The following is a 24,349-nucleotide window of genomic DNA, read 5'->3' as shown; positions in this document are numbered from 1 at the left end:
CATCTTCCCCACAAGCAGAGCTGGATTTTCCTGCCACAGTGCTGCTCCCTCTGGAGGGAGCTGAAATTGAGGCACTTTGCTGCTTTTGCTCTTTTGAATTTCAGCCCAGAATGACCAAGGTGAGCTCAGGGGATGGCAAGGGGAAAACCAGCTTGAGTTTTCTTCTTTCCTGACTCCTCTTCAGCTTTTATTGCAGCCCCCCTAAAACTGGGGATAAAACCAGCAATGGTCTCATCTTTCCTATTACAAGGCTGAGCTGGTTCATCCAAATTGTAAGATCAGTGTCCAAATGAGGTAATAAAAGTACTCTGATTTTAGTAATATGAGAGTTGGATCAGAAGGTGAGAAGCAAAAATAAACACAGAGCAAATGGAATAAAAAATGACTCATTAGGGACCAGTGCTTTTATTGCCCTTGGGGAGGAGAGAGGCTGAGCCATGGCTCAGCTGCAGCACCACCAACTCTTCAGGTGCCTCACACCTTCCTGTGCTGCCCCAGGATGTCCTTGTGCCTGCAGGAGGGGTTTCTGCAGGCAGGGAGGTGAAGGCAGATGGAATCAGGCTCCATCCTCATCCCCTGTTTCCAGCTAACACCTTGTCCCCCCAGGATGGAGCTCATGTGCTCACCAGACCACTGAGTGCCAGAGTTCTGAGCTTGACTGATGGTGCTGAGCTGGAAATGCACAGAGCACAGGACCTGTGCCAGGGAGGATGGTGACCACCCTGGGCTCCAGAGCAAGAAATGGTGTGGACTGGAGGAAAAGTGCCTCCTCCCCAAGCCCCAACATGCCAACCAGCTTTTCTCTCCTGTGACATCTTATTTTACACCCCCCCAATACCCCTGACCCCATGAGAGCCTCACTGGTGGGATGGCAGAGCAAGCCCTGCTTTTATTTCATAGCAAAGGCTTCCCAAAGAGCAAACCCTGCTTTTATTTCATAGCAAAGGCTTCCCAAAGAGCAAACCCTGCTTTTATTTCATAGCAAAGGCTTCCCAAAGAGCAAACCCTGCTTTTATTTCATAAAAAGGCTTCCCAAAGAGCAAACCCTGCTTTTATTTCATAGCAAAGGCTTCCCAAAGAGCAAACTCTGCTTTTATTTCATAGCGAAGTTTCACTTAAGCCAGCACAGCCCCTTAGTGGGAAGTGTGTTCAGCCTTTCCTGGGTTTCCTGAGCCTGGTGCTGCCCTCCTGTGTCACAGGACTGAGCCCAGACAAACCTGGGGAGTGACAGCATTGCCCATGGCAGAAAGGGCTGGAAAGGGAGCAGGGCTGGAAGGAATGCAGGCAGGGATGGAAGGGGAGCAGGGCTGCAGGCAGGGATGGAAGTGGAGCTGGCAGATTTGCAGGCAGGGCTGCAAGCAGCTGCACACAAATTCCTGCTCATTTTTCTCTCCCATTTTCTCTAAATAAGCACCACCACAGAGCTCTGGGCAGTATTAATCCCAGGTTTGGGCTGGAGTTGGAGTGCAGTGCTTGATGTGAGCTGATCTAAGCCAGCCTTATCTCCTGACACAGCTCTTGTGAAGCTCGTGGCATTTCACTTCCAGCTTTAATGCCTGGAGATAGCATTACATATCCAGTGTCTGATTGATTCATTGTGTGATTGATAAATGACATGCATAGTTTTTGCATGAAAACAGCCCTTGTAATGTGATCCCCCACACAGAAGATTCTGAAAGGTTTTAAAGAAAATCTTTGTAGAGTGCAAAGAATTTGATCAATTCATTGCTATTTTTCTGAAATCAGCCCATTAATTTAGGAGAGATCACCAACAGCACCTTCACTGCCTTGTCTTTGAATGGCAAAAGATCATAACTTGGAATTTTAATGTGATCATTGTATGAAATGTTTCTGTATTTCCCTCTTCTCCCAGGCAGTTACATTAAATACTGGCAGCTGTCTGGGATGTTTTATGGGGTTTGTCTTTCCTTTCTCTGATAGACAATAAAACAATTCCCTGCTGTAGGGGAGGAATATTTGGAAGATAGCAAATGTTTCATGGTGCTGTGACATGGCAGAGAGATTGGGAGGGGAACCAGAACTGCCTGGCTGTGAGGCTGCTGCTGGCCCTGCAGGGTGGACAGGAGCAGTTGCTTGATACTTCAAGGACTTCCATGGATTTTCCATGTTCTGTATGTGATAGCTATGAGCAGGTATTTCCTTTCCTTTCTGAACAGGAAGGTATTGTTATTATTATTATTATTATTATTATTATTATTATTATTATTATTATTATTATTATTCCCTAAGGTTTCCTAATGGCTCTGTGCAGAATCTGTTTCTCCAGCTCCAGCAGTACACACTGAATTTAAGAATTTGGGTTGTTTCACAGGTTGCTATAATAACTGGCTGGTTTCTGGTAGCAGTAACAACATGGAATCAATCCCTGTAAAATTTCTAATTTAATGCTGAGTTTTGAGTAACTTAATGACTCAAATATCCCTAAGAATAAAATCCAACTTCTTAACTGATTCTTACAAGAAGGAACCATGAATCAAAACTGGGTGGGCAAACCGAATTTTGTGTAACTTTGCATCCATCTCTTGCTTTTTAGCTGCTCTGCACCAATCCTGATGATGAGGCAGTTTGGGTACTGACCCTTCTCTCATTTAGGCATCCTGCTGTCTTTCAGAATGATGGTTAAAATCCTTTCCTCCTAAAGTCTAGTGATTTTTGGACCTTATTTCTTATCACTGTTGGATTGAAGGAGCAGTCTGTCCCCTAAGACTGTTTCATGTGTTTGGCCAATGCTGGAAATCGTTTGCCAGAACAACAAAAAGGCTGCAAAGGCCTCCTCATCCACCATTCCCTCCCACAAAGTCTTTTTGTTACAAGTTTGGCTTTTTTAGTCAAATGGATTTAATATTTTCATAAAATAACTTTGGAAAATTCTCTTTTCCTGACACGCAACTCAAGTTTGCCAAGCAAATTCAATGTCTGCATTAGGAGATACTTTTGGTGTGTTTAATACCTGGGAACACTGTTTACAAGCTTGGATTTTTAAAGAGAAATACATTTGTGGATGAAGAGTAGGCTTTGTCAAGGGAGGTGTGTGAGGAGCCCAAGGGATGTGCTCAGATCCTTTTGTAATTTGGTGTCCATACATTCAAATTTCCATTTGATTCTAATCAGAAATTCTGTGGGAGCTTCAGAAGTAAAGTACCACTGTGAGATAAAAACCACTTTGGGTCCTTTTTCTTTCAACATGCACCAAGGTGAGCCAGGAAAGGCCCAATGTCCTCACCTTTTCCCTTGCTCTGCTCTCTCCCAGCAGCTTTTAGAGCTCTGTGGAGGAGAAGAGCACACAAGGCACCTGAGCCTGCTTGAGGTGAACCCCTGAGCTGGTCCCTCCTCCCCTGGGGGAAGCAGAGCTGATCCCAAAAGCATTGCTGGCACAGGAGGCACTTGGTCAAGACTAAATTCACCTCAGGCTGGGCTGGGTTCACATCCCTGCTGCTCCTACATCCCCAGGAGGCCTCAGCAACACCTGGGGCAGAGGAATTGTGTGATTTTGAGGGTGGAAGGTTATAGCTCCCATGTATCTTTATATGGTGTTTTAAAGGCACAATGGTGAATCTGATTTCACTCTGAGCTCCCTTGTGTGCTTTGTGTACAGAATTGCTGGATCCTCTCCACATCTGGCTCCTGTGTTAGGCTGGGGGTCTCAGCAGCAGAGTAAACCCCATTGGGGAGCACATTCAGAGGAGCTCCCCAGTGCCTCACTGGAGCACAGCCAATGCTTCCCTCCAGCTGTTTTCTCAAGCAAAGCCTCCAGGGTCTGAGGAGCTGCTGAAAGTGCCTGTGTTTTGTCTGAACTGGGAGGGCAGCTGGGCTTTTGTGTCTTCTCTGCCCTGATTCCCCTCCAGAAGGTACCTGCTGAGGAAAGAGTTGCATTTTCCATCCTGATTTTGGAAATCTGGTTGCTCTCTTTGTAGAAAGAACAAGAACTGTGCTACCTGATGGAAGCCTTTATCCATGTTTCTGTCTTCCATGCTTTATCTGATGACACAAACCTCACCTTTTGCTCTGCACTGGGTCACTACAATGACATCAGCTAGTGCTTTCCCCATAATTTATCAATGCAACTTCTCCATGCACTAATAATCTTGTTCCTTTGGCCAAAGCCTCTAAGATGTTCTAAGTTTGAAGTCACCCAGATTCTCTGGGCACCCAGCTCCTCAGGACACTTACTGGATGTCTTTTGGCTTTTGAAACCAAGCACTTGTGTCTGTGCTGGAGCCCTTTGTTCACAGGTCCCACTTTGCTTTGAGAGAGAGACCTTCCCCATCACTTTTTGTCAAACTCCCTGTTTAGATCTGTCTTGATGAATGATTAAAAAACTCTTATATTGCCAAATAATTTGCTATGAAGAAAGATCTGTCCAACAAGTTATGTAATTTACCATTATTAATCAACTTGTGTCTCCACAAGATCAAGGGAACCTTACTTTATACTGGAATGTTTAGCTGATGAGTTGGATTCATGCAGTTTCTTTTCCTCCTTTTTAGAGAGGGATGGAAGGGAGTTAATTCCACCAACGCTTCAAGAGACTAAATATCCCCTGTTTATTAATTAATAATATCCATCTGGATTTTTATCCAAAGAAAAAAGCATTCTGAGCCCTGTCATATCAACTTTTAAATCTTTGGAAGCCTAGCTGCTCTTCCCTTGTTTCTAACACCTACCTAGTTACAGGAATGTGAGCAGAGGACAGATGATGGGAGGAGGCTGCCTTTGTGAAATCTTTTTTTGATGAGTGGGAACAACAAAAACAGGGTTCTGGAAAGCCACTACAAGCCAAAAAACATCCTCTGACACCGAACATCTCCAGAAGATGAAAACCGTCCTCCCATTTCCATTGTCCCTGGCCTGAGCTTTTGATCTGACGCAAGAAATGTGGTATTTGTCTGAAGTTGAGAAAGTTTATGCTGGCAAATGGAGAAGGAGGAGGTGGGTTGAGTAAGCTGGGACTGAGCTCCAGGCACACAACGCTCGTGTCCCCATGGAGGGCCGGGAGCAGAGCGGGATCCTCAGCCAGGATCCACAGCCCTGGGAGTGGAGCAGGAGCCAGAGCCTGCCCTGGGAGCCTGGTGGGTCTGGGAGCCCCAGGGTGACCCCACAGCCTCTGGAGCTGGGCCTGAGCCTTGCTCCCTTATGCTTCTTTCTCATAAAGAGATGTTAGTAAAACAATTACATAGCCTTGTCAAGACTAAATTGCCGGTGAAAACCCAGCACATCTCTACCTAAACACGGCCAACCACTCACAACTTAACTTCCAAGACAATTCCTTGCCAATCATAGAAGAACTGATAGGATTCCATGACCAGGCCCTAATGGTTGCACTGGCCATCTGCAGCCTAGTCCTCTACCTATTAACCCACATACTTACAGAAAAATTGTCATCAAGTACAGCCAATGCACAAGGAGTGGTCCCCATGATGGTCCCCATGTTCTGAGCGCTCCTGCAGCCGGCGCGGCTCCCGCACGCTGTTGGCAGCAGAGGTGGCTCCATCTCAGTCCCTTCCAGCCTCCTGACCCAGCCCAGCTGGGTCTGACCTGGGTCTGAGCCAGAGACAAACCCTCTCTTGCCAGAGGCTCCAGTTCAGCACAGCCATTAGGCTAATTTGAGTTTTTCCTTCCATACATGCAGAAAGACAGAAGTCTGAGTTGAGGCTGTCCTTCAACTCGGAGTGCACATTGCAAGGTGGGAAGGGGAGGGTTTTTTGTGTCCTGCAGGGATCTGCTGTCCTGGCACCACAGGCAGCAACCATTGTCCTCCTCTCTGCCTTCCCTGGTGGCTGGAGGGTGACATCATCCAGGGCTGCAAGACATATTTCATTTATCTGGTGGCATGAGGATGTTTTCTGCCTCCATTCTTCATGGAGGCAGAACTTTTGTGTTGGAAGTCGTAGCAGCAGCACAGGTGGGCACTGCTTGCAATGAGGATTCCCTGTGAAAACCACACATTCTTCCCTTGATTTTATCCCTCTCTCTACCTCAACCCTATTGCCTAGAAAATACCAAGATTTTAGTACTGAGACTTTAATACACTGCACATTTTGCTAATTTTCTTTCTGGCTGTGAGCCTCTGTGGTATCATTTTCCAGCAGTTTACTCAGAGGGCTCAAAACTTTCTTTTTTTTTGTTTAATGAAAGTGGGAATTCTCCTCAAGTCCCCTGACTACAGCAATGGCAGCCTTAAGAAAAACAGAACGTGACAGAAAGTGGATGAATGGCTCCAGTGCTATTGCAATAATGTGTAAGGAGCCCATTGGTGCTCTGTGCTGTGTGAGCTGTGAGAGGACACTCCTTGTTGAAAGAGCTGTGTGTAGTTTGAGATTTTTGAATGTGACTAAATCCCTTGTGCTTCTCCTTCTTTAGCTTGGCTCTGCGGATCTCACGGATGTGAGACCTCTCCTCTTTCTGCTTTATTTCTTTTGGGCATTTTTCAGTCCTAATCATAAAAACTAGAATTTCTCAGCAATTTCAAGTCTGGAGACTTCCTGACCTGTATCATTTCGTGCCCAGGGAAAATAAACTTGTTCCTATGGTTTGAGCCTTAATGACTGCAAAGTATATATAGTCAATTTATAACAGCACATGCTGGATTATCCTGTGCATGGCTTTACAGCTTTTACAGCATTTATCAGCAGAGTGCTCATTTCAAACATGTTGTTTTAATGAAAAGGACACCGTTGCCACTGTTTTGTGTTGATTATGTGGTAACACATTTTTATTATCACCCATAAAAATGATTTGGAGCCGTTCCACTCCAGATGCGACCTTGGGCAGAGCCGCAAGGGCCACGGGCCCCTGTGCTTTTCTGGGCCCTGACCATGGCTGCAGGGATTTAACATCCCTGTTCCCACAGCTCTGCAGAACACTGGCCAAGACAGCCCCTGGGTGCCCCCTCCTCACAGCAGGAGCATCCCAGCCCTGGCCTGGCTGCAGCCCCTCTAATTTGCCACCTCCGGGGCTACTCTGCCTCTCTACCCGAGCACATTTTGGCAACATCCAGATGTTTGCTGGGGAAGTGAAAGGATGATATAATAAATAATGTAAAGTGATGCAGAAAAGGTCTTCAGCTCACACTTGAGTCCCATGGCAGTGGAAGTTAAACACAGTTATGGTAAGGCACATGCTAAAGTGTTTGTTGAACTGATAACACGTTTCCTGGAAAGTCTGAGGAATAAATCATTGGGTAGGAGCAGAGAGTGCAAGAGGCAGATGGAACTGATTCCTTCCTGCCTGGCATCAGTCAAACTTGGTGAAGAAAAGCATTGTGACCTACCTCCATTTTGCTGTACTCAGAAAGCAGGACTCTGGATCTGTAAATAAAGATCCTTGCAATAAAGGAAGAATTTTGCTTGTTTGCAAGAGTGAGGTTCAGTTCCCTTGCACTTAACCCAGCTCCCAGTTTAATTAGTTTCTGATTCACCCCCATCAGGCCAGTACATTCTGCAGGAAGTTCATCATTCCTGGCGCTGCTGCAGTGCTGGCTCTCACCAGGCCTTGCAATAAAGAAGTGATAAACCTTGTAATAATTGCAAGTTAAAAACAAACAAGCGGAGCCAAGTCACTCTCATTTATAATTGCAGTGTGACTTCATTATGTAAAGACAACACAGTGAGTAAAGGCTGAAACTTCTAGGGATTTAATGGAAAGTTTGAGCCATATTCCCTTTTATTTCCCTTATCCCTAAATTAGTATTGCTTAGGTGCTTTTCAAACAGAAAAAGATGATGCTGTAACAAACCTCAGTGCTGCATGCCTGGAAAAATGTTCCCATGTTAGAGACCAACTCCCAGTTTCACAGAGGCTACCAGTGGGCAGGGAGCAGAGCCTGAGGGACAGCCTGGACCATATGGGGAATGTGGGGTCACTTTGCCAAGGAGAGAAGGTTGTAAATGGCCCAAACACCTCAGGGATGCCTGCTGGGATGTGGGTTTGTTTGAAGGTTGTGTGTTTGTAAGGCCTAGAAACAGCTGTGAGTTTTAATAATATCCTATTGCTTCTAAGCAGAGCTCCTTGAATAAATAGACTGCTTTCTTCTATTTATTTTTTTTAAAGTTGCTTCAAAGTTTAAGTACTTCAATTTTCTAAAAGCTTAATCTTCTTCATCATCTTTAATTCAGTTGATATTTGTGCCTTTACAAGCAGTACTTGTCCTCAGTTTGCTACCCTGGGCTTTCAGCTACAGCCCTTCACCTCATCCCTGCTGTCAGTAATTTCTGATTTTCTGGCTCTGTGTTTGAACACGAGGGAAATGCTGTGTCCCTGACAGCAGCTTCAGTCCCTGGCCTCATGTTTCTCACTAGGGACACAGTCCCATGTGAGGCCAGGTCCCTCTGGAGGCAGTGAATTCCTCCCCAAGGAGGGTGTGTGTGGGACACACTCACAATTAACACAGCAGGTTCCTGGCTAATTGATGCTGATTTCCTACAACCAATGAAGCTTTTATGCCAAAATCCCGTGGTCTGTGAGCAGAGTTATTCCGGCCCTGTCTGGCAAGAAGAGGAGTTTAGGATGTCCTCAGGAACTGAGACCGTGTCTGAAACCATCCAGGTCAGAGATTATGGAATATTCTGAGTTGGAAGGGACCCAAAAGGACAATCCAGTCCAAGGTCCCATGTGGGGGCTGAACCCATGTCCTGGTTTGAAAAGACAGGTGTCTGCTAAGGAAGGCAGGAGGCTGCCTTGAAATGGAAATTGTAAACCCCCTCCCTCTGAATTATTATAATTTTGAAATTAAGGGGCTCTCAGGCAAAGATATGGGAATAGGAATAACCATTTTTAATAGGAAAACTAAAAATAGAAAGGCAATAGTACAAAAAAACCCCAACCTTAACAGAATCAGAGCAGTCCCTGTCCCCTGTGTGTCAGGGGGTGGCACAGCCCCATCCCATGGGGGCTCAGCCCTCCTGCAGTGCCAGCTGTGGCTCTGCTGGAGCAGGGATCCTGCACAAGGGGAGAGTTTTCCTCTGCAGCTCCAGGGCTGCTGCAGATGGGCCTGGGCTCCCTCTGGCAATGCAGGGCAGCAGAAGCTGCTCCTCTGGGAATGCAGTGGGCAGAGGCTGCTGTGGTGTCCCAAACCTTAGATTGTATCCAGGTAGGAATGCTTGGCTCTGTTGTAGTTGAAACTGAGTCAATACAAAGCAACGCTCAATTTTCAGAAGGCTTCAAACTGTTTTTATTATAGCATGCATGTTTTTTATACATTCTTGCAAAACTCATAAGTTTACGCTTTACTCATTGGTCAGCAAAGACAAACAAAGTGCTATTGGAACAGGCAGGTGCAGGTATCTCTTATTTATCCTTCTCTCTTTCTTGGTTTCTATGTCAACAACCTGGGTAGAAAATTCTTTTAGGGGTAAACATGGATCCTCTTATCAAACTTCTCTGTGGCTCACAGAAGTCACTATAAAACCTCTTCCACATGGCTCCTCCCCTGGGTGGAGCATCTCCCCATGGGATGATGGAATTGGATCAGCCCTGCAGGGACACTCACTGGCCATGGACAGAAGAGATCTCCTGGAGGGAGGATGGGTTGTGGAAGAGATAAAGAAAACTGCCCAATGAACAGTAGATAACTGCCCTGTCGGAATTCAGGACATCCCTCTGCTGTCCTGGACTGCCAAGACCCCTGTCAGGGGGCTCAGAGACCCTGGCACAGAGCCCAGAATGCCCCTGTGGTTTTGATTATCACCCATGGAACAAATTACCAACCTTAGATGAAGATCAGCAAGCCATGACAGTTTAAGCAGAATGATAGTGAATTTATCATGGGGTGAAAAAGTAGATTTTGGGGGTTTTAGAATGGGGGTTCAGGGGGCAAGATGGAGGAATCTGGGCATGTCCAGCCTTTCTCCTTCTTCTTCTTGGCCTCCATCTTCTGCTGTGATGGTGGCACTTTTAGATTGGTTTAGAGTAGAAGCTCACTGTCTAACATAGGTGACAGGTATTGGAAAGTTATTGTAAATATTGTATATGTAGTTTTTAGTATAAAAAGATAACACCACCCTGAGGGAGGCAGAGTGCCTCTGACTGTCTTGCTGAGCAAACCTCAGCTAGACAAGAGAAAAAATTTTATAGATAAGACACAATAAACAACCTTGAGACCGAGAACTGAAAAACTCTGACTCCTTCTTCGAGCACCAGGCTGGGAAAAAAGACTTTCTAACATATCTCAAAGTCACTCTAACCAGCTAGAGACCCTGAGACTGCCCCAGCTCTGACAGATGGCAATAGAATACACACCCCCATCTCCAAGCAAAGACAAGCCCCAGCTCTGGGCTCGTGAGCCCCTTGCTATGGGAGCCAGCTGACCTGTGTGTGTTGGTTGCCCTGTGCAGATCCTGCTGCTGGAGGCTGCAGAGAGGAGCCCAGCCCTGGAGAACAACCTGCCCATCACGGGCACCACGGCCACGTGGGACCAGGAGCTGCTGCCCGACGCCTTTCCCCTGCTGAACCCCGGCACCGTCCTCAGGAAGAACGGGGCAGCTGCTGGTAAGCCTGGCCTGCTCTCACCAAATCACCCATCCTACAAACACCATGCCTAAAAAGGAGTTTGAGTCTGCTCTACCCTTGGGAGCTGCAGAGGAGAGGGGTTGGGAGGTCTCTGCCCATCCCTGAGTTCAGCCAGAGCAGAGCAGGGATGTGCTTGGAAAAAATCCATTGAAGCTGCATTATGCCCGTGGCAGCCACAATTTCTGTTGGCACAAACATCTGCTGGGAGCTGGATTTGGGTCTGTTCGAGTTCTGTTAACCCCAGCAGGGCCACTGTGCCTGCCTGTGTGTTTCAGTGGGCTTGTTTAAAGTTTTTTAAGGATTTTAGAGGCCTGGACACATCAAAACATTCCTGAGGAAACTCCAGAGAGCCATCAGGATCACAGTGGGACAGTTCCTGCTTACCTACAAAGCACCAAATGCAGTGTTTCCCAGTCTGGGAGCAGTGCTGGGGGGTAGAGGAATGGACTGCATGGGTCATTCTTGGTTTTATTAGGACAAAAAACTTTCCCATGAAAAGCAGCATCAGTTGCAGTCTGCTTTATATTTTCTAAATTTGCCATAAACACAATGGGCTGTTTTATGATCCCTCTTGTGGCATGAAAAAAAAATACACTTATAAGAAACTCTCCCTCTGAGCCCACTTGGCCAGACAAATTCCCACACATTGAATTTTCTTGACCTTGGCATCTTTTTTCAAGATCCCTGCTCTCTGCTTCCAAAGCCCTGTCTGTCTGTTGCTTTGCTTGCTCCCAGAGCAGTTCTTTATTCTTTAGGGCCTGGTTTGCTTTTTTTCTTCTTTTTTTTTTTTTTTTTCCATTTTTTGGCAGTTTATTATGGCAGCAGACTTGGAGCAACCAAAACAGTCCAGATGTCATCCCTGTTTATGATTTGTCATGATGCCATGACATGGAGGGAGGTTCACTAACAATATGTTCTACAAAATATTCTCAGAACCACAGCCACAGCTGCCAGGAACTGAATTACAGCAGCTTCCCCAGTGTCCATTAGATGCTCATTCTGCCTTTCCCATGTCATTTGTTTTTGCTGTGGCAGTGGCTGTGCACCTGCACTTTGCTGCACCAAAGTCAGCTCAGGAAAATGCTCTGGGCCTTCCATGCCAGGTCCTGTCCTCGTGGAAGCTCCTCACACGTGGTCCTGTTGTTTTGCAGAGATAGCCAAAAACTCCACAACTTTGTGAAAGTTGTAAAGCTGGTGTGTTTACTACAGTGCTGGACCATGTGGAGATTACCCTCCTTAAAAGACATGCACCTTTGGGAACTTCAGGTCTCTTTTTATCTCCATACAATATGCATACACTTTCACAATAGGTCCACACATATTCATTTTTATGAATTTCGAGTGACATTTGCCGCTAGTTCTTCTTTATCAGAAAGAATTCTTAGGTCAGGTTGACCTGCTCCTTACAGCAGTCTGTCTGTCTCTCTTTATCACCTTTTGTCTCCCCCCCCTTATCTCTGTCCTTCACTGAAGCAGTTTCTCTGAGCCTAGGCCTTGCAGTCAGGCTCCACAGTGATGTTTTCTGACCACAGACTCAAAGATGTACATTTCACTTAAATCAAAATGGATTTCTACTCTGGAGAATTTCTACTCTGTCTCACTGTCCTTCTGGGCACAGAGCAGTGGCTGCCTCTCCCCCAGGCTCCTGGCAGTGCTGCCAAGCAGAGCAGCTCCCCTGCAGCACTTGGATCAGCCCATGGTGCAGGGTCAGCACCTCCCACCCCTGCAGCAGGGCCAGGTGGGCACTGGTGGTGATGTCTGAGCTGTGGGTGAGCCTGTGGTGTCAGCCAGATTCCAGGCTGTGTGTGTGTGCTACCAGGTGTTGTCCTTGCTCACTGTTACCCTTTGTTTTTCTGGCCTTGATTTATTTAACCTGGTGTGGAATAATAACTGTGGTGTAATAAAGGAATCAGGAATGCACTGGAGCGTTTGGAGCCAGGCCAGTGTCTTTCAGCAATGAGAAATAATCACTTCAGTGGCTCATTGACACTGCTGGAGCCCCTACCCAGCCTCTGTGGGCTTCAAATTGTTGCTTTGCTCAAGAGCTGTGGGGATATTTCATGGATCTGGGTCCATATTTGGCCTCCCTCCCTCCCCACACCAGTCTGTGTCCATGATTCAAAGCCAGCCAAAAAAACTCAGCATGGATTTTGGTGAAGGGAGCTCCACACAATTTAGGATGGAGGGGAGCTGCTCAATTTGCATGATTTCAACACCATGCCCTGACTTTTTGCTCCAAGCTGCCCCCAGGTTCTCCTACAGGGATCTCAGGAGATCTTTCATCATGTGGGATATTGGAGAAGATGGAAGTCAAACCAAAATCCTGAGTGTCCTGGGTGATTTTGTGGAAAGCAAACCCCCTGTGTCTCCCACCCCTTCCCCTGAGCCTTTTGGGAACCATTCCCTACTTTGCCCTGCTCCTGGGTGTTCAGCCAAAATAAATCCCAGCCCTAGCCTGCTTGTCACACAGCTGGAGGGACCAAGGGCAGGATGCTGGGGCTGGCACCAAGGTGGGTGACATGGACAGGGTGCTGTGAGCTCTGGAAGGGTTTCTGGATAACCCTGTAGCTCTGGGCTGGCTGATGCCTCTCCAGGCTGAGGTCCAGGAAAACTTGCTACTGTTCATGAGGGTGGTTATTCCTCCTGTGAGTGACAGGGCTGAGAACAGACAATCATTTAAAAGCAATCAGTGCTGTTGAGACAGCTGCAGCACTGGCCTTTCTGATCAGCTTGTTAATCAACAGAATACATTTTTCTGAGTATTAAGAAAATATATATACTCTGGCTGAGCCAGTTGGCAGCAAGAGACTTAATTTTTCATATCTCTCTATTTTTCTCCTATTCTTTTTTTTTTATTATTATTATTATTTTACCCTGTCCTTCTTGAACAGAGCCTAAAGGGCCCAGAGGTGCAGAGGAGCAGCTGATACCACAGGGTAAGTTCATAGTTTCTGCTATTTCTCTTTCAAAGCACAAACTGTTGTTGTGCCCAGTCCTGTACTTTTGTCCCAAAAAGCAGAAGGGTCCTGTGGGTCCTGTGGCCAGGAACTCTTTGGAGCCTCACAGATGGAGAGGCTGAGTTTGTTCTTTGGGTTTTCTGAGTTTGTTCTTTGAATGGAGAGGCCAAACACCAGTTTTGTCATTCCCCAGCACACAAGGGATGGGCAGCAGTGTCTGATGGAGAGCAGATCATGGGAGCACACGTGGCCAGAGCCAGCAGGGCATGTCCTGAGTGATGGGAGAAAACTTCTCTAGCTGGTATTACCTTCTGGGGGCACCAGGAGCCTCTGGGGATGTCAGGGCATCACTTTCCTGTGCTCCATATAAACAGAGCAGCTCCTGTGCAGGGAAAACCCAGGGGGAGGAGGGCAGCAGATGGTGTGTTGCAGGTTAATGACAGAGCCAGGGAGAAAATCCAGGTCTCTGCACATCTGATTTGGTTCCCAGCAGTAGATTACTCACCCTCTGCCTTTTAAAAAATAATTTTCCTGTGGTCTTTTACTTCATATTGTTTGGAGGATAAACACTCACCAGGGGTTTCAGCTCTCTGGAAGCAATGCCACTGCAGCAGAGCTGATTTATGCCAGCTGAAGATTTGGCCTCCCCCCTTTTCCCTGAATCTTTCCCTCTTTCTTCTCCCTGTTGCACTTGTCTCTTTTGAGCTGGCAACACCATTTGTCACCAGTATGAGCCCTTGCCTGACTCATTACCCAGTGCTCCCTCTCCAGCCTTTCCTTCAGCTCTTTCCCCTCCAGGGAAGGAAGTGCCAGCTTCTCTAAAGCTCTGCTGCAGCAGTGGCATTGAGAGTGCTGCAGGAAATGATTGCTTTGGGCTGCAGGACTTCATGGGATTGAGTTATAAGGTTGGGCTGAAGGATTGAGGGTGATTTCCACACGTGAGGGAATGTTCTGGCCCACACTCAGCAGCACAGCAAAACAGTTTCTGCTGTTCTTCCCTCTGTGCTGCAATTTGCTGCAGTGAAGTTTAAATTTTTTAGGGGTAGAAGCTGTTTCCAGTGCTGTGAAAAAATGCACTTGATTTCCTAAAAGAGCTCCTGAAGCTGCCTGGGCTTCCCAGGACAGCATCCCCTGCCAGGGGAGATCCATCCTTCTATCCATAGAAAAGGCTGCAGTTTGTGTCCTGTGGATAAGCAAATTGATCCAAATTGAAATCTGGCCTTAATTCCTTATTCAATACTCAAATTAAATCAGATCTTTATTAATGACTGAATGCAACAAAAGTACAGGCTCACACTCCCACTCAAAGCCATTGAGAAATGTCATTTCCTCAGTCTGCCCAGTTTCATTGTGGATTGAAGGCAGAGAGATTTCATTTTTGTAAGAAAAGCCAGTTTGGACATCTCTGCAAAAAAAGAAGTGAGGAAGGGTAATTTTTCCAGGGGGCCTAATATTGGGGGATTATTGCTTTGTTCTGAGAAATTAGGAGTCTGGGGTGATGAGGTTTTGTACTCCAGGTGAGCCATCCCACATCTAGAGTGGGAATTGTACCCAAATGTACAATTGTACACAAATTTGTACATAAATCCTGTGAGCCTTGCTGTGGTTGTGCAGCTCTGTTCCCTGGTACCAGCTGGGAAGATGCTGTCCAGCTTCCTTCCTTCCTTCCTTCCTTCCTTCCTTCCTTCCTTCCTTCCTTCCTTCCTTCCTTCCTTCCTTCCTTCCTTCCTTCCTTCCTTCCTTCCTTCCTTCCTTCCTTCCTTCCTTCCTTCCTTCCTTCCTTCCTTCCTTCCTTCCTTCCTTCCTTCCTTCCTTCCTTCCTTCCTTCCTTCCTTCCTTCCTTCCTTCCTTCCTTCCTTCCTTCCCTTCCTTCCCTTCCTTCCCTTCCTTCCCTTCCTTTCCTTCCTTTCCTTCCTTTCCTTCCCACCCATGCTCTCCACCCCCATATTCTGCTGGCACTGCTTTTGAGGGGTCCAGTACCTCTCCTGGTACCTGGGAAGGAGAAAGACACTCCTTAAGGGTTGATCAAACCTTAAATTGTTCTGCTGTGTTGTGGTCATATGTACCACATGGACTAAAATCTGAAATCTGAGTGTGCTGAACTTTGGACTCATCCTGATCCCCCTCTGGCTTTGAGGCTTGCATCTGCCACTGCTTTCACATCCTCTGAGCCCTTTGGTAGCCCAGAAACCAGGAGCCTCTGACAGTTAATGCCTTTATTGTAACCATTAACCACTTAATCTGAGCAGACAGACCCACTTGCCCACACCTCCAGGGCATCAAAGCTTCAGTGCTGTTTGCACAGTGTTTAAATGTCTCTCCATGTGAGGCCAAGATCAGCAGTGCTCTTCTGAAAAACACCATAAAATTGCCAAGTGTTTTTGTTACTTTGGCAGTCTGGGGAAAACAGCATTAAGATTTTATTTAGTGTCACCAGAAGTGGTGACTTTGAGGTCCCTAATGCTGCCTCTGCACCTCTCCTGGGCTTACTGGGGGTCTGACTGGGTGTTGGGGAAGATGAAACAGGAAAGCCTTATCAATATGATTGCCTGGCAAAAGATTTTGAGAATATAGAAGCTATAAGTGAGATTGAAATGAAAGCAAGCTTTGAGATACCTCAGTTACTGAACAACTGGAAAACAATGGTGTGGCTGCTGAAGGTGATCCCCTTTTGATGGAACAACACCCTCTGCTTGCAGACAGGCCCAAGGCTCAGAGCAGACCCTACAGCTTGGCAGAAGGGGCCCAAAGAGGAGTTTTTAGGGTTTAAAATGTTACACAGTATGGTAATGTAATGATTCTTATAGGCTGTATGGAAATGCTATAGGATTTGTATATTGTACTAGATTGGTCAGTGAGAATGAGAATATTCAGCACAGAAGAAGATTCATTGTACTGTAATGGGAACTTTGTGTTCCTGCCTTTTACTCTCTTACCTTTTCACTCTCTTATGCTTTTACTCTCTCACCCTCTCATCCTCTCTCCCCCTCTCTTCTCTCAGGTCTGCTCTGAGCTGTGGCTGGCAGCTCCCAGCAGGGCCCTGCCCCCAGGCCCTTTGCAATAAACCCCAAATTCCTGACCTGGCTGCAGAGATCTCTGCTCTCCGTCTGTCCCGACTGTGCCACCCCCGTCACTCCTACAACTGGGCTTGCCAAGAAATGTCCCATGGGCTGCAGTCACTGCTCCTGGTGCTGCCCTGGAACCCTGCTCAGTGATGTTCATTACTGACAGCCAGCTCCTGCACAAGGGGGGCATTAATGTCACTTTGGGATTAAAAACCTGTGCACAACACAGAGCCCTGAGAGATGAATGAGCTCAGGAGAAACCAGGGAAACAATCACTGATACAGAAGGTCAGGGTGGTGTGAATAGAGCAGGTGGGAGACAGGGTCTGATTGTCTTTGGCAAGTCTATTTTGTGTATTTTGGTGCACTGGGATGGCCCAGGAGTTTATGTGCCTGGATGAGCCCAGCAAAGGACACCCAGGCCCTGCCAAAGCCATTCAGGCCTTTGGAAGGGGACAGTGTGGGCTCAGTGTAGCTCTGCCCAGCACATCCCAGCTGGGGGTGCACATCCTGCTGACTTTTTGGGGATGGTCTTGTGCATGGGGATGTGCTTTTTCCTTACAGGATTGAAGGAAGAAAAGGAGAAGCAAAGTCCAGTCTGGCTTGTCTGGCTTACCTGCCAGAGACCTGCTGCCAGCAGTGCCCCCCTGTCAGGGCACTGCTGCACTTCTCCCCTTTGCAGTCCCTCTGCCCTGGTTCTGAGGTTGCTGAAGCCTTTCTGACTCAGCAGTGTCCTAACTTCCAGCTGATTTCCTTTCTGACATTTCCAGGCATTCCAGGCCAGGTTGGTCCCCCAGGCCCGGTTGGCCCCACGGGGCTCCCAGGACCACCAGGGCCCAAAGGAGAGAAGGGACAGCCCGGGGAGAGGGGCCCAGCAGGGCCACCAGGTGAGTCCTGTGACAGGAGGTGCTTCACTCCATACAAATTGGCTGTGACAGCAGCTCAGACAAGGCCAGACACACAAGACTGAGCATCTTCAGTTGGTATCAAATCCATTCCAGTGGGAATTCCCTGGGAGCTGGAATCAGCCAGGAGCTCCCAGGGCAGGCAGCCACCTGCAGGAGCAATGGCTGACCCTGGGATTTCCTGTGCAGCAGGAGAGAGCCTGTCCCAGAAAGCTGCAGAGCTGGATCATGTTTCCCCATCCTGCTCAGGAGCTGTAAGAAAGAGCCTGTGACCTGTCAGCCTTTGGAGCAGAGCATTCCCTGTTTAACCCTCTCACTGGGTGCCTGTTTTAACTCCCTTTTTTCTCCACCATTTGTGTCAAGCTGTCAGATGCCAGGATGTCAAACTAATGATGCTTTTGTATGTTAAGGGAAAAGGTTAGGAGGCCATTCTTTCAGAGAACACTCCATTCCTGAGCTAGGAGTCTTTCTTCATCCCCCAAACGTTCCTGAATGTTTTGATGAAGGTGATATTGCACAATAGGTGCCAGACCTCAGGCTCTGCTCTCTGTGTCTGAAAGGCTGTGCCCTGTGAGCCTGAGCTTGGGTAACATTTAAAACCCTGAGTGTGCCTTAAATGTGAGAGCAGCCCTGAACACTTTTTTGGCACTTTCTGGCAAGCTGTCATTGGCCAAGGTCTGGCCAAGGATGTGTCTGGTTTTTTTTTTTGGTTTCTCAGTTTGCAAGGAGAGCCTTGCAGCCCCACAGGAGATGTGATCTGTCTGCTCCTGGACTGACTCTGCTTCCTGGCAGGGAGGTGACACAGGTGTACCTGGAGGGAAGGAGGATTTGATTTCACACTTTGCTGCCTGTAGTTTCTCACTCAGCCTCAGGAAGAGGGGAGATTTCACTCTTTCAGCAATTGGGCTGCTCAAAGGCAGCACCTCTGAGCCAAGTCAAGCTCTCTCCTTTGCAGAGGAAGATGCTAAACAAAACAAAACAAAGAAAATTGGGAAGCTGTTTCAATTTTCTCCACCCTTCTATGCAGTTCAGGACAGAAATCCTTTGTCTTCTTGCTGCCTTTTCACATGATGGCATCATTAGCACATCCCCAAAAGCATTAACACTCCTCTCCTGCCTCTGCACAGGGATGTTGGGACCTCAAGGACCAAGAGGACTTCCAGGAGAAACTGGGATCCCAGGTCCCCCAGGTCCTCCAGGGCCACCAGCCAGCCCAAGCCTCCCTCTCACTTTCCAGCAAGGGGTCCTCTACTCACTCCAGCCCACAGCTGAAAAAGAAAGTAAGTGAAAGTTCCCTCCTCATTTCCCATGTTCTCCTGTGGCATCAGGCAGAGTGGGCATGCATGGGGCAGCTCAGCTCTGCTCCCACCTCCTTGCCAGGCTCTGCCAGGCCCTGGGAGCAGCTGGTGGACACTCCCTGCATTGTGTGGGTCTCTTGGAAGCTCCTGGCTAAGATGGAACATGTTGGGAGTTACAGGGGGTTCACCTCTCCAAAATGAAGAACAAAGTCCCTGCTCTCCTAAACTGTCAGTGAGAGCAGGGTTGGGAGGATTTTGTTCTCTGTGCCTGGTTGTTTTTTGGGTTCATCACAGCTTTGGGGAGGCAGTTTGGTGCTCTCTAAGCTTCCATCAGGAGTGGGAAGAGGGTCTCTGGTGAAATGACAGAGCTCAGGTAGCATCACCTGAGAGAGGGGGCCAGAGGGATCCAGAGGGGCAGATTAGGTGCTGGTGCACCACAGCTGTGGGATTGGAGCCCTCTTGGTGCCACTGCTGTGGTGTTGGAGTGTCAGGGCTGCTCAGCAATCAGCAAGGACTAGAGATTTGCAGCTCTGGAATTGCAACAGACATTTAGCATTTAACATCTGTTAAATGTGTCTCCTTCCCTGCCCCTGCAGATGCTTCTTCCACCTGTGTTTCTGGTGCATCCACATTATCCCACATCCACACAAAACACAGAATTATGGGCTGGAAAGTCCAGACTGACACCCTGATTTATCCCTTCCCTGTAACAGGAGGGCCAGGGTTTCTTTGTGCTTATGCTGATTTAAAGCATAGATTTATTTGATTTGTGCTGTGAAAGCTTTCTAGGGAAGGCACATCCTGCACTTGGACTGGAATGCTCTCAGATTTGGGCTTGATTCTCCTGGTCCAGCCCTGTGGAGCTGGCAGTAAGGAGGAGGGAGCAGAGCTCAGCTGTGTCTGCCCTTGCTCTGCTGGGTCTCCCACTCCACTCCCCCAGAGCTCAGCTCTGCCTCTGCCCCAGCTTTGCTGCTCCTGTCCAGCTTCAAAGCTCAGTGGTTTTAGTTACAGCCAAGGATTACTGAGTCTCCCCATGTCTGACAGTTATCTCAAGCTCTCCCTTCCCTTCCCTTCCACCCCCTCTGCTCTCCAGACTCCTTTTCCCAAAAGTGAACAGATGTATTTTTAATTTAGGGAGAATTTTAACAGCTCAATTTTGTATTCAGTTATTAGGGTGTATGGGCAGGAAGAATAACTGAGGTTCAATACTGAGATTTTCACAAAATACACATCAACATGCTGCATTCTTCAGCCTGAGAACAAGGGAGTTTTGCATTGCAGTTGTCTCACTCCTCTCAGGGTCACACATTCTGCCTTTTATTCCAAGTAATCCCTAGGGATGGTTTGGGTGCTGCTGCTGCCCCCTCCCTCCAACCACCCTTTGAATCAAACTCTTCCTTGTGATCAGTGGATAAATCAAAAAGTGAATAAAGGCTTCCCAGCTGATGGGTGAGGAGGGTGGACTCAGTGTTGTGCCCAAATGGGAGAGGATAAATGGTGGATAATTATTTCTATTGTCTCTGCAGCACAGGGACTTGAGAGCAGTGAGGAGATGGTGACTGCTCCATTTCCATCCCTGGCATCCCTAAACATTCCTCCCTCCATGCCTGTGCATTTCTTGGTTTGCAGAAGGAGTAGCCCAAAACTTTATGACACTTTTTCTTCATACAGATGCAGCTGCAAGTATCTATGCCACCATGACAATGTTCTGGCAGTATCAAGTTTATTTTCTTACCATTTTTCCTCTCTGTTGGCTGATTTTGCCTCCCACAGGCTGGTGGAAAGCTGATCTTCTGCCACCAGTGAAACTTAGCCTTGTAAATTCTGTTTAGCTTTTTAAAAATGTATTTACTTGTTTTGAAAGGAGCACATCTGAAAACTATAAAGACAAAATTCCAGCTGCTGACAGCAGAGGGAAGCATATTCCTGCTAATGGGAATGAGATGTGAGAGCTGTATCAGGTCATTGTTATTATAAAGAGTTTGGTTCTGCCTGAACATGGTTAATGCCTGTGCCTTTATTAATTGCAGCAAGTTCCTGTTGGCAATATTTATCTGCAGGCAGAAGCCAGAAATAGAGAGACAAATATTTTCTCAGTTTCCCTCTGCTGTGGTAAAAGAAATGGTCCCACTTTTTCGCCTCCAGATCAGGTAGCAGAAAAAAAATTAAGACAGGATTACTTAATTTCCATCCTGTCTCAACAAATCAAGGCTATAATGGGGGAATTTATCCCTTAGTCAGAAACCTCAGCCAGAAGCTGAGCTGCTGTTCCCCACTGCTGCTGCTACTGGGATCTCTCCCTTAAAAATGAGTGATCAGGTACATGGGCTAGAGCCAGCTCATTCCTACTCCTTGTGCTAACATTGGTGATTTCTAGGGAATAGTTAGGGAAAATAATGCAACTCCCACTCTTGAGGGCTGTTTCCTTCCAGCTCAAAGATCTGCCAAGGACACATGAAATAAAATTTACCTGTTTGCATAGAATCACTGTTGGAAAAGAACTCCAAGATCAAGTCCAGCCATCAACCCATGTCCCCAAGGGCCACAGCCACACATTTTTACCACTTCCAGGGAGGGTGACTCCACCACTCCCTGAGGGAGAGCCAGGGGAAACTGAGGCAGAGCAGCTGATGGTGTGCCCAGCATGTCAGAGGTGATAAGGGAGAGGGATCCTTGCAGCAACAGCATCCCAGCTGCAGCAGGGCCCTGCCTGAGGAAGGAGAACAGAGCAGGGGAAGTGAAGGGGAAGGGGAAGGAGGAAAGGAATTGAGAAAACTGATTTCTTTCCAAGTGTGCCCTGAGCTGCCTTTGCTGCTGTGGCTGGGCAGCTTTCCCTGTGTCCTTCAGGGCATTTCTGTGCTGTTTCAGGGTGTCTCTGTTCCATTCCAGGGAACACAGGTGCTCCTACCTGGCCAGGCCATCCTGGTTTCACTCCTCCCCTTGGCTTGGAAAGCTCCTGGAGCAAATTCAGTATCAAGGACTTCTCAAATGAAGCATTGTTTGCTGCTTTGGGGTGCCCAGGAGAAACACTGAATTCACTGAAACAGAATCCAGCTCTTGGGCCCAGCAGAGCCTGGGTCAGTGCAGGAGGTGCCTGACAAGGGAAGATTCCTGCTACCATTTGATGCTATTTTGTGGCTGCTCTAACAATCTCCAGCTGCAGAGAGCCCCAGAATGCCCCCATTTATAAGGGAGTTTATAAGGAGATACAAGTTCTCCCTGCTGCTTTATGAGAACATGGAGGCAATCCCTTAAAAACACATGAGGGTTGTGTTTGTTAAAACACTTCAGTCCCATTTCATTCACAGTGTGTTTCATTCAGAGCTGATCCTGGAAAGAAACCTGGCTCTGAAGGAAGTGGCCAGGAAGGAGCTGGCACAGTCCTGTGCTGCCCAGGCCAGGCAGGAGCTGCTGAGCCTGAGGTTGTTGATCAGAGCTCTCTTCTGTGTCACAATCATGGAATCACCTTTCATTAAATAATGTTGAGTCAAATGTCAGGAGGGGTGGATTTGTGGGAGTAACTGTCATGGTAATAATGTGCCATTTAGCTGGAATGTTTTGTAACCCAAATCTTTATCCCTGGCTCACCTCCAGCAGAAATTAAACCCTGGTTGTTTTCTGTCCATCCTCTGCCTCTCTCAGTGGATGTGCAGTTGATTTTGTTGATCACTTTAAAAACAAAAAGCTCTGCAGCTGTTTATGCCTTCACTGCTGTTTGATGCTCATTTCCCAATTTCATCTTACTCCCAAGCTGTGATGGATTTTGACATGGTCAAATAAAACTCAAATTAATTGGATTACACACTTCACTGGGGTACCTTTCCTCCTGAACATGAGAAGACTCTCAGTTGTTTTGTTTCAGGGCTCTGAGGAGGGGGAAGATGAATGGGTTTAGAAACAGCAGTCAGCTAAATACCTGTTTGCATTCAGGCTTAGGCACAAAATGTGGTTCTTAGAGGGATCTGGGTTGGATCTTGTGCTGTCCTGCTGCCAGGAAAGCATTGCAGAGGTATCCTGGCATCCTTGGCAGCCCAAGCCATTGCACAGTTTCCCCTGGAACTGCTTTCAAACACCTGCCTTGGAAGTTCTCTCTATCACTGCTCCAGAAGCTGGGAAGGCTTCACAATGTGGCTGCTAAAATTTCTGGAGAGTTCAGCTTCTGACCTAAGGGCTGGACTCTGCAGAGTAAGCAAACACCTTTCTGACCTTCCTGGTGTCACTTGGCATTTACAGTGAGGCATTGCCAGCCTTTTCCTGCCCAGGGTTCCCCTGAATTTTACTGTGATGAGTTACAGGGATGGGTGGAAGGAAACATGAGTGAGGTCAATTTTATTATATTTCTATTATATATTATAAAATATATTTTTATATATTTATATTTTATTATATTTTTATTATTATATATTTTATACATTCTTACAAAACTCATAAGTTTACTCATTGGTCACAAGAGACAAACAAAGTGCTATTGGAACAGGCAGGTGCAGGTTTCTCTTATTTATCCTTCTTTCTTTCTTGGTTTCTGTGTCAATGACCTTGGTAGAAAATTCTTTTAGGGGTAAACATGGATCCTCTTATCAAACTTCTCTGTGGCTCCCAGAAGTGTCTGCAAAACCTCTTCTGCAGCAGCCCTGGAGAGCAGGGGGAGGTGCTCCAGGAGCCCGAATTCAGCACCTGCAGCTCTGCCGGCCCAGGCCAGCAACGGGCGCCAGAGCCCCGCGGAGAGAGCCCGGCTGGGCTTGGGTTAACTGAGAGCCCGGCTGGGCTTGGGTTAACTGAGAGCCCGGCTGGGCCCGGGGTAACTGAGAGCCTGGCTGGGATCGGGTTAACTGAGAGCCTGGCTGGGCCCGGGTTAACTGAGAGCCTGGCTGGGCCCGGGTTAACTGAGAGCCTGGATGGGCTTGGGTTAACTGAGAGCCCGGCTGGGCCCGGGTTAACTGAGAGCCTGGATGGGCTCGGGTTAACTGAGAGCCCAGCTGGGCCCGGGTTAACTGAGAGCCTGGCTGGGACCGAGACTAACTGAGAGCCTGGCTGGGCCTGGGTTAACTGAGAGCCCGGCTGGGCCTGGGTTAACTGAGAGCCTGGATGGGCCTGGGGTAACTGAGAGCCTGGATGGGCTTGGGTTAACTGAGAGCCTGGATGGGCCCGGGTCTAACTGAGAGCCTGGATGGGCTTGACATTAACTGTGATCATGGCTGGACTCGGGACTGACTGTGACCCTGGCTGTGACCCTGGCTGTGACCCTGCCTGTGACCCTGTGTGTGACCCTGCCTGTGACCCTGCCTGTGACCCTGCCTGTGACCCTGTGTGTGACCCTGCCTGTGCTCTGTTGCAGATGGAGAAGCCCAGCTGGCCTCCACCGTCATCGACACCATCCTGGCAGGGCTGCCCGGCCCGCGGGGAGCCCCGGGGCCTGTGGGGCCACCAGGTGACAGCCGGGGCTGGGCTCAGGGATGGGCTCAGGATGGGCTCAGAGCTGGGCTCAGGGATGGGCTCAGGATGGGCTCAGGGATGGGCTTAGGGATGGGCTTAGAGCTGGGCTCAGGGATGGGCTGGGTTCAGAGCTGGGCTCAGAGCTGGGCTCGGGCTGGGCCCGGGG

The 24,349-nt window shown here is 47.9% G+C and overlaps 1 protein-coding gene across 4 annotated transcripts in view; it reads left to right on the top strand.

Annotated features, from left to right (window-relative positions):
* COL26A1 (collagen type XXVI alpha 1 chain) overlaps window positions 1-24,349 on the top strand; it is a 171,996-nt gene that overhangs the window by 128,763 nt on the left and 18,884 nt on the right. For all 4 annotated transcript variants that reach the window (XM_071447847.1, XM_071447849.1, XM_071447848.1 and 1 more), the window contains exons 5-9: window positions 10,352-10,505; window positions 13,418-13,462; window positions 17,318-17,434; window positions 18,580-18,732; window positions 24,086-24,178. In XM_071447847.1, coding sequence (XP_071303948.1) covers window positions 10,352-10,505; window positions 13,418-13,462; window positions 17,318-17,434; window positions 18,580-18,732; window positions 24,086-24,178 — 562 coding nt within the window. The remainder of the gene's footprint in view (window positions 1-10,351; window positions 10,506-13,417; window positions 13,463-17,317; window positions 17,435-18,579; window positions 18,733-24,085; window positions 24,179-24,349) is intronic.

Source organism: Agelaius tricolor, unplaced genomic scaffold (genome assembly GCF_023055355.1).
Source record: "Agelaius tricolor isolate 1412-34295 unplaced genomic scaffold, bAgeTri1.0.p SCAF_25, whole genome shotgun sequence".
NCBI classification, from domain to species: Eukaryota; Metazoa; Chordata; class Aves; order Passeriformes; family Icteridae; genus Agelaius; species Agelaius tricolor.
The sequence above is the reverse complement of the archived record's forward strand: the minus strand, read 5'-3'. Positions and strand labels throughout refer to the sequence as shown.